This window comes from Silurus meridionalis, chromosome 18 (genome assembly GCF_014805685.1).
Source record: "Silurus meridionalis isolate SWU-2019-XX chromosome 18, ASM1480568v1, whole genome shotgun sequence".
Classification (NCBI taxonomy): Eukaryota; Metazoa; Chordata; class Actinopteri; order Siluriformes; family Siluridae; genus Silurus; species Silurus meridionalis.
The window spans coordinates 9,994,147-10,003,390 of NC_060901.1; the positions used below are offsets into that span (position 1 = coordinate 9,994,147).

Here is a 9,244-nt window from a genome sequence, read left to right on the forward strand (position 1 = left end):
GTCTCTATATATAGACCGTGATGTGTATACTGTATTAGGTTTCTACTTTTATATATTTGCACATTTCTTTTTCTTTGCTGCTGTAACAGAAATTGCCCAATTGTGGTACGAATAAAGTACATCTCCTTTAAAAGCTAGATCTTGCATCTCCTCTCCTTATAATTTTTTCCCCCGTAGGTATCCAGTTTTACCTATTTCACAAATCAAAGCAAAAACTCCAAGTCAAATGCTAAGCCTGATATTGCAGCTCTGATTTTATTAAGAGAGACACTTTAAGGTTTTTTTTTTTATTATTAGACGAGAAATAAGAAAAACTTAGTTTCTCTTCTGCAAAGAATAAATTAGACATTACCAATGATAACTTCTAATAAATTTATTTTATTGGTCACATCACTTGACAAAAACAACATTTTGATGTGGTATATGCAATAGTTCCAGACTCTTGGTTCTACAATTTCATCAAAAATGACCACATACACAAAATGGCCAAAAGGGAACACAATACACAAATACATATTCATTAGAATATAATGGTTAATAATAATAATAATAATAATAATAATAATAATAATAATAATAATATAAATAGGAAAATAGGAAACACAAAAGCAACTGGACCAAGTAAGGACTACATGGTTAATGAAAAACCAGGACCCTAAAATTCACCCACATCCACCCTTTTGTCACGGAATCGGTTTCTTGCCTTGGTGCGAGCCTTGAATGCAGCAGCATTGTAGAAGTGCTGGGAGAAAAACAGAAGAATTTAAAAATCAACCATTTTATACAAGTTTTCATAACTTTTTTCTATAATCAAAATAAAAAATAAAATAAAGTCATTTCTGGCTTACCCTCTCCAATCTGGAACTTTTCATAGCTTTCAGGGCAGCAGAATCAATCAGCAGGGCTGGTCCCAGTCCAAACACATCTCTGATGAACTCATTTGCCTAAGTTCAAAGCAAGTAGAAAAAAAAGTTAGGAATGGTTTTCCAGGTCAGGATCTGGCACTAAACATAAAAACTGGTGTAATGGTTTAACACTAAAGATTATTTGTGAAAGTCAAGACAATTAAAAAGTTGCTACATAGTAATTTTATTTATTTAAATTTAGTGCATTGGATTTCAGAATCTTTAGATTTTAACCCTGCTCTTTAAATATAATCAGTTAATTCTGACAGCAGTGCAAGTTCTTTTTTTTTATAATAAAAAAAAAATGTAACATACCACAAGACCACCTAAATTGTAAATTGATATATAATCTGAAAAAAAATGTCCAAACGTAGTGTTTTCTTCAGACCAAAGTTTTCCATACAATTTGCAACAGTGAATGTGTGTGTTAAACGTACATGGCTGTAGATTCTAGCTATAAATCCTTATTTTATACCTGTAGGTGGTAATTCATGCCAGAGCCCACAAACTCTCTGAAGGCATCATAGGTCCTCTTCCTCACCCAGCTGTCGATGATCATGCGCTCTGTACCGAACCGGATTGTCTCGGTCTCGAACTCTCCATACTGTGCGCATACAGAAAAGCTTTATTAGACCACCATTATTCCTTAGCTACACATTTGTTTTCATAAAAACACCATATTCGCCAGTTCCTCACCTCCACAGCTTTAAGCACATCCCTGAAGACAGACCTCTGCTTCCTCTTATCATTCTTGGCACGGTGTTTATTGCAGTCAGTGGCCAGAGCGCTCAGTTTGCTGCACAGCACCTCCCAGTCTTCACAGTCAAAGTCCTGGACGGTTTTACAGTTTTTATAGCGGCTCAAAAATGATTACCATCACACAGCAGGTTGCCTTGAGTAATAAAATCGGAACTCACCGCATCAACATCTCTAGCAAGTTCAAACAGCAGCGCGATCGTCTCCCCAGCTGCAATGCGCATGTTAACATCTTCGCTCTCCAGCAGCCTCGGCAGCTTGGCCAGATGTCTAAAATGGAGATCATCAAAGCACTAAAGACTTCTGCAGAACTGAAGTCCAGCATGATGTCAGATCACTTCCTCTTATTCGACAACTCAATGCCATTTCACCTTTTAAAAATAAGCAATAGCAAAAAGCTTAAGGCACATCAGCTATGTACTTGTGAATGATGGCTTTGATGTGGCTGCTGCTGCAGATGGTGAGCAGCAGAGCCCAGGAGAGCAGTGCGTTGGTATGGAGCTGAACGGTCGGAGGGCTCAGAGAGGGCCTGCTTCCATCCTCACGCACGTACGAGCGAGTAAACAGGCTCTCGAAACACTCCATAGTGGCATAAATATCCTGGAAGGGGGAAGAAGAAAAAAAAAAAAAAAAAGAAGCATACATAAACATGAGACATACAACTAAACACTTAGCAAAGAATGAGTTCTCAGGGATTTTAATAGGAGAACTGTATTTCCTTAGAATTTCTTTCAGTAAAAAACTCAAGTCAGGAATAACATTTCATTTGGCTGAGGTTTAAGCTGGAACACACCATCAACACAGCAATAGTCACATAGAAAAACAGTAACAGCAGTATTTAAATGTCATCAACCAGGCTTCAAAATTATTTTAATCCAAAAATCAAGATTTCTGGCTAGAATAATTGTTTTTATTTTTATTTATTTTATTTATTTTATTTATTTATTTTTTAAATACGCTGACAATCTACTTTCGGATTCTGCCATTAGGGGTCGCCACAGCGGATCATCTGTCTCCATAACCCCCTGTCCTCTACATCTGCCTCTTTCAAACCAACTACCTGCATGTCTTCCTTCACCACATCCATAAACCTCCTCCTTGGTCTTCCTCTTTTCCTCAGTCCTGGTGGCTCCATCCTCAGCATTCTCCTACTGATATACCCCATGTCCCTCCTCTGCACATGTCCAAACCATCTCAATCGTGCCTCTTTTTCTCCCTGCAACTGCACCCCTCCACTGCCCTCCCTCATATTCACACAAATGTACAATGTCTTACTCCTACTGACTTTCATTCCCCTACTCTCAAGCATGTACCTCAAGCTCTCCAGGCTCTTCTCAACCTGCTCCCTCCCTACTCTTAGCACAAATCACAAAATCCGCAAACATAGTCCACGGAGACTCCTGTCTGACCTCGTCCGTCAACCTGTCCATTGCCACAGCAAACAGGAAAGGGCTCAGAGCCGATCCTTGATGCAGTCAAACCTCCACCTTAAACCAGTCTGTCGTTTCTACTGCACACTTCACTGCTGTCACACTGTCCTCATACATGTCCTCACCACCCTCACATACTTCTGACACAACAGACTTCCTCATACAATATCACAACTCTTCTCTCTGCACCCTGTCATACACTTTCTCTAAAAGCACAAACACACAATGCAACTCCTTCTGTCCTTCTCTATACTTCTCCATCAACATTCTAAAAGCAAATAATGCGTCTGTGGTGCTCTTCCTCAGCATAAAACCATACTGTTGCTCACAGATGGTCACTTCTTCCCTCAGCCTGGCTTCCACTCCTCTTTCCCATAACTTTAGTGTGGCTGATCAACTTAATTCCCCTGTAGTTACTGCAGACCTGCTTGGTCCCAGCTCAGTCCCTCTGCCTGGCCAATCAGTATAAATCCTTTTCTCTTCCTTAGTGTCCAACTTCACATACAGCTTTTCATATGCCTTTTCCTTGACTTTCACCACATCCCCCTTACCTGCTGTCGTATCTCCTTGTACTTCTGCATACTTCTCACATCACTCTGTCGATCCCTACATAGAACATAGTTCACCTTTCTCCACTCTTATTCAATCACACTATAATCCTCCTCCTTCTTAAAATATGTATTCACCACTGCCATTTCCATCCTTTTAGCAAAATCTACCACCATCTGCCCTTCCACATTCCTCTCCCTTAGACAATACCCACCCATCACCTCCTCTGCTCCCTTTACCTACATGCCCATTAAAGTCTGTCCCAAGCACCATTCATTCATTCCTAGGTACACCTTTTACCACTTCATCCAACTCACTCCAGAATTTTTCCCTCTCCTTCATATTACAGCCCACTTGGAGCATAAGCACTGATGACATTTCAACTTGCAGCTTCACGTTCATCACCCTATCAGAAACTCTTCACCTCCACTACACTCTTAATGTACGCTTCCTTCAGAATCACCCCTACACCATTTCTCTTTCCATCTACACCATGATAGAACAGATTGACCCCCCTCCAATGTTCCTGGCTGTACTCCCTTTTCACTTGGTCTCCTGAACACACAACATATCTACCTGTCTCCTCTACATCATATTAGCTACCTCTTTCTCTTTACCAGTCATAGCACCAACATTTAAAGTACCAACTCTAACCTCCACTTCGCCTTTTCCTACTGACTCTCTAGATGTCTTCCTCCTCTCCTTCTTTGGCCAACAGTAACCAATTTCCACCAGTACCCTTTTGGCCAACAATACCTGTGGCGATCGTTGGTAACCCCGGCCTCGACTGATCCAGTATAAAATTCTGATTTGTGTTCCGCATATTTGATTTGATGTTTCACGCTGGATGCCCTTCCTAGCGAAACCCTCCCGTTTTTCAGGATTGGGACCGGCGCTTAGAGTGCACTGGCTTGTGCAACCCTAATGGCTGGGTTGTTAGTACGCTGGCAATAAACATTTTAACATCATGTAGTCATGTTTAAAGTCATGTGGAGAATAAACCCATGCTTTAAGTTCAAAAATTAAAGCTTGTTCAGCAATTTTCATACAGCTATAGAATTCAGCAGCACCCCCGTCTGTTGAAATACTAAGAACGATTTGTCTGTGTGCAGGTTCACGTAGACGGTACGAATCTACACCAACTCCACCACTTACCAATATATCATCTTCTGCTACCAGCGTGCAGAGGCCCAGACTCGTTGCACACTGCACAGGGTGTAAAAGAAAAGTACTGTTACAAAGCACACATAAGGGGAACACTATAAACGCCAGGTACAGAACAGATCAGATCTGCTACTCACAGCCTGTCTGGCTTGGATGTTTGCTGATCCATCACTGAGGATGGTCTTAAATATAGGTTTGAGGGTCTTAAACACCTCCTCACTCTCAATCCCTGAACCCAGCTGAATGCACAAGAGGCAAGCCAGCGAGGCGGCCGCACGTTGCTCCTCTCCTTTACCTAAACACAGGAAAGCAAACAAGTTCAGGTTCACTGCCAGCACTGACCGTATGCAGTCGCAGCTTATAAATTCTGTATACAAACCTTTTTTCAAGCAGCGTTCAATGCCGTCTGTGATAGTCATCCTCCTCTCCAAAATGAACTCGTGCAGGATTTTGGTTGCCATGGCAGTCTTTAATCCATCAAGGGCACCTTGCCTGGTTTTAGCACTGAAAGAAAAAAACAATGCTATTCAGAACACTGAATGAATGCACCATAGAGATGTTTACAGGAAAGAATTACAAAATTTTGTATAAATGTTGCTGTTCGACTGAGTGGCGCATCAGACGAACCTTTTGTCAACTGTGGAATCGATGTAAACCTTCAGCTTGAACTCAAAATCATCTTGAGCCGAAACCTCAGCGTCTCCTCCTGCCGGTGCAAATAAAGCATCCCACAATTTCAACATTTGATCTTGGTAATATTATGGCATTGCAGTCATATCAGCTGCACTCAAAACCCAAAACACACCCACCTTCCTCTGCCACACTGGTAGCATCGCTGAAGCTGCTGCAGTGGCTAAGTGTCTCGACTGAAGCGTCCTCATCACTGAAAGGCTGCAGCGGTCCATGCTGTCCTCCTGGGACACCTGCAAAATAGGCCAAGTTCCCACAGTGAACAAACCTTTGACCACAGAGTTAGTCACAGCAGGTGATAAGGGCGATATACTGTTCGTGTTATCTGTTCAAATGCAGAGTTGTGGGGAAATAAATTCCTGGTTTTGTACTGGTCAGGTGAAGGGCACAGTGATCGCAATTAGACTGAAGATAATACTGACCTTTTTTCCACTACAACAGAAAAGGAAAAAAAAACACTAGACATACTGAGAAGGAAACAGACTATCCAGAGAAAGAGTTCATCCAAGTACGCAAAAAATAAATAAATAAATAAAAATAAATAAAAAATTAAAATTTCAGTGCAAGAACATGGGGGTGGCATGAGGGAAGCAAATGGTAACTGAGCACAAGAAATAGCTTTTGGGTTCCCGATTCAATCTCGACATGCTCCTTCATTCTACAACCGAGGACGTGAAAAATTCAAAATTAAAAAATAAACACTGTCCATACTGAGAAAGAGACGGACTAGAATCCATCTAGCTGTGTTCAAGCAAAAATATATATATATTTTTTTATATGTTTGCATAATAAAAGCTCAATTTCAGTGAAAGAACAGCAGGTGACGTAGGGGATGTAAATGATGGCTTTTAACACAAGAAACAGCTTTAGGGTGCCCTCAAACTATTCCTTGTGTGAAGTTTTCCTGGGATTTTCACAGAGTCTCTGGTTTCTTTCTACTTCCCATTAAAATAACAAAAACAGCTACTACTACACTCAAAATGAGTTCAATAGATACAGCAAATGATGGGTTATTGATCAAAACAAATCGTGGGGTCAAGCCCTGGCACGGTCAACCTGCCAATGTTGGGCCCCTGAGCAAGGCCCTTGATCCTCTCTGCTCCAGGGGCACTGTATCATAGTTGACCTTGCACTCTGACCCCAGCTTCATGGTGCTGTAATGTATATGTGACAGAGAAAGGTGCTTTTACTTTTCTTTTTTGAATGTGTGTTAGGATAGACTGGGCCAGGGGTATCATCCAGGGGCTCTCATAATCCCATCAAACCCTGTGTTCCAGGAATAGGAAAAGCTCGATCAGGATAATGCTGTTACTGGATAGTGATTGGTAGAACAGAACAGATTCTATATATAAACAGCCGCCATACACGTGGAGCTTCCTAGTTTGTTCCCTTGCTTCCGTGATCAGACTGGGTTCAGGAAAAAAAAGGGGGGGAAAAAAGAAGAAAAAGCCACAACAACAATAGGCCAGACACGTAGCTAATTAGTCATGTATAGTGTTGGTCATCTACAGAAACCAGCTTTATAAGTGTATGTCGATTTTCACTTCTCTTTGGTGACCACTGAGAGAAATTCCGGTGTGTTCACGCCTTATTTCCCACGAACGACTACAGCCCGAGGCGTGTTAGCAAGCTAGTTAGCAAACAAGCTTATCTATGAATACGACCATGACTGAAAAAGAACACTTTATTTCGCAATAGTTATTTAATTGTCAGAGTTCATAAAATGCACTATACACATACAATATCCTTACAGCTAAAATGTAGCCCTTTTGTTTAACGCGTAAAATATTTGCCTCCATATCAGCACAAAAATGGGTGATGTAGTTCGACTGAACCTAAAGCATCGAAAGAATTAATGCGCTAGGAGCTGCAAAAGAACTACAAATCCCAAGTAGACTCAAGCCTTCTCGCTGTAATGGTGGCAAAGATTTAAGCGTTAAACGAAAACAACAATAATTTGGCAATAGTGTCAAATTGCCCATATCGTCCATATGCGACAAACACATCTTCCGAGCAAATACAATTAGTTTAACGAGTACATATTGGCCACCATATTAGCGAGAAGACGCGTGTGGATATGGATGTTGTAGTTCTTCTGAACCGGCAGCGCAGAAAGGATGTACGTTTGTGGCGGCGCAAGAGAACTACAAATCCCATGCGCATGCAGGGCAACAAGCCAAAACAACCGGCCAGTTCCAGATACTTGAGCTCGCTTACCCTTGCTGTTCCTCTTCTTAGATTTGGGCATGGTTCTTGTATAAATATGTTCGATTTAAAGCTAAAATCACCCAATACACGACAAGTTTTTACTATAGCGTCTCTTAAACTGAAAATCTTCCAATGGCACCGTGAAAAGTAAAGAATTAAAAGCGATTCCGATGAAAGCCTGTGAACGAGAGCGAAACATTTTCTTCCCTGTAAAAACGAGGGTTGCGGGACACCCGCGCCGGGAAATTCTTATATATGGCTGACGCGTCACTCTTACGTCGCTCACGTGGTCGCCGATAACCCGTCTGACCAATCACGTTTAGAGAGAACGGACTGTACGCGCGCCTGTGCTAATGTGATTGGACAGTCACTGTTGTCATGGTCTACGTCCAAATCGTGTCCTACCTCTTCAGTTATATGCACTATATGGACAAAAGTATTGGGACACCTGACCGTTCCTGACATATGTGGTTCTTCTCCAAACTGTTACCACAAAGCTGGAGGCACATAATTTTATAGTATATCTTTGGAAGCGGTATAATCACATTTTGCTTTCATTTGAAATCCAGGGCCCAAACCTGTTCCAGCATGGCAATGCCCCTGTGCACAAAGTGAGCTCCATGAAGATATGGTTTACATGGTTTGGCCTGTTAAAGAGCTCTGATCTCAACCCTACTGAAAACTTTAGGGATGAATTGAAATGCTGACTGCACCCCAGGCCTCCTCACCTCACCTACCACCAGTACCTGACTCTTATCTGGTTAATGCACACACTTTTTCCTCCTCAGAATGACCCAGTCATATTCAGATTCAGGTTCAATCTCAATTTCTGTACACCTCTCCTCAGGTGATTCTGATTTACTCAAAGATTCTGTAGCAGTTACTTCTTCTTGGCTTCCTGGGTTTGAACCATGGTCTGCAAAGATCTCGCAAAGCATACAGGATCTTAATGTAAAAAGTTTTTGAGCAGAAGAGGTGTAAATATCTTCAAGACATTGTTTCGATGTGAAGCAGCGAATGCCCACATCAGCAGATGTGGCACTGTAGGAACTACAGTCACCAACAACAGGAGTGTGTCCCTCCAATAGTTGACAAAAAAAATGACGGTTATTCCTCAAGGCATTAATCAGAAAAGCATTCAGCTAAAGGTACAAAAAGCACAGCAGATGAAAGACTGATTTGAACTAAACATACTTTTTACTAATATATAATCAACATTTATACATCTGTTTTAACCACACTATAGTTACTAATGAATAATAAAAATGATCCTAAATAGTTTTATTAAAGGGAACTTTCTGTATGAACTTGTCTTTTGTCAGAAAAAGTAAAAAAATAAAATTGTGCTTACTGGTGTCTATCACTGATGCTGATCCCCACACATCCCTTTCTGACTCATATCATTTGGAATAGCAAATACTAATCTTAATATTCAATTTTGAAATGGTTGAGCACTATGAGAAAATGTAGCTGTTTAAATTATTTTTGGAATCAAGTCAAATACTGCAGTGTATCAAAATTTGGTAATATCAAGGTTTTACA

At 41.0% G+C, this 9,244-nt stretch overlaps 1 protein-coding gene across 1 annotated transcript; it reads right to left on the minus strand.

Annotated features, from left to right (window-relative positions):
- Nucleotides 1-358: 358 nt before the first annotated feature.
- ifrd1 (interferon-related developmental regulator 1) lies at nt 359-7,945 on the minus strand. Its single transcript, XM_046874301.1, has 12 exons — nt 7,712-7,945; nt 5,614-5,727; nt 5,432-5,510; nt 5,184-5,308; nt 4,942-5,099; nt 4,796-4,846; nt 2,083-2,261; nt 1,823-1,931; nt 1,602-1,736; nt 1,381-1,509; nt 849-944; nt 359-742 (listed from the first exon to the last, which is right to left on the minus strand). The coding sequence occupies exons 1-12, from the start codon at nt 7,740-7,742 to the stop codon at nt 656-658; spliced, it is 1,293 nt and encodes a 430-aa protein (XP_046730257.1). The 5' UTR covers nt 7,743-7,945; the 3' UTR covers nt 359-655.
- Nucleotides 7,946-9,244: the final 1,299 nt, after the last annotated feature.

Excerpts from the sequence above, each read along its gene's own strand:
- ifrd1 (XM_046874301.1), bottom strand. The coding sequence starts at position 7,742 with ATGCCCAAATCTAAGAAGAGGAACAGCAAGG. Across the intron at positions 5,728-7,711 it reads TAAGAAGAGGAACAGCAAGG|GTGTCCCAGGAGGACAGCAT; the intron begins GTAAGCGAGCTC and ends CCTATTTTGCAG. Across the intron at positions 945-1,380 it reads GCATGAATTACCACCTACAG|GCAAATGAGTTCATCAGAGA; the intron begins GTATAAAATAAG and ends CTTTGAACTTAG.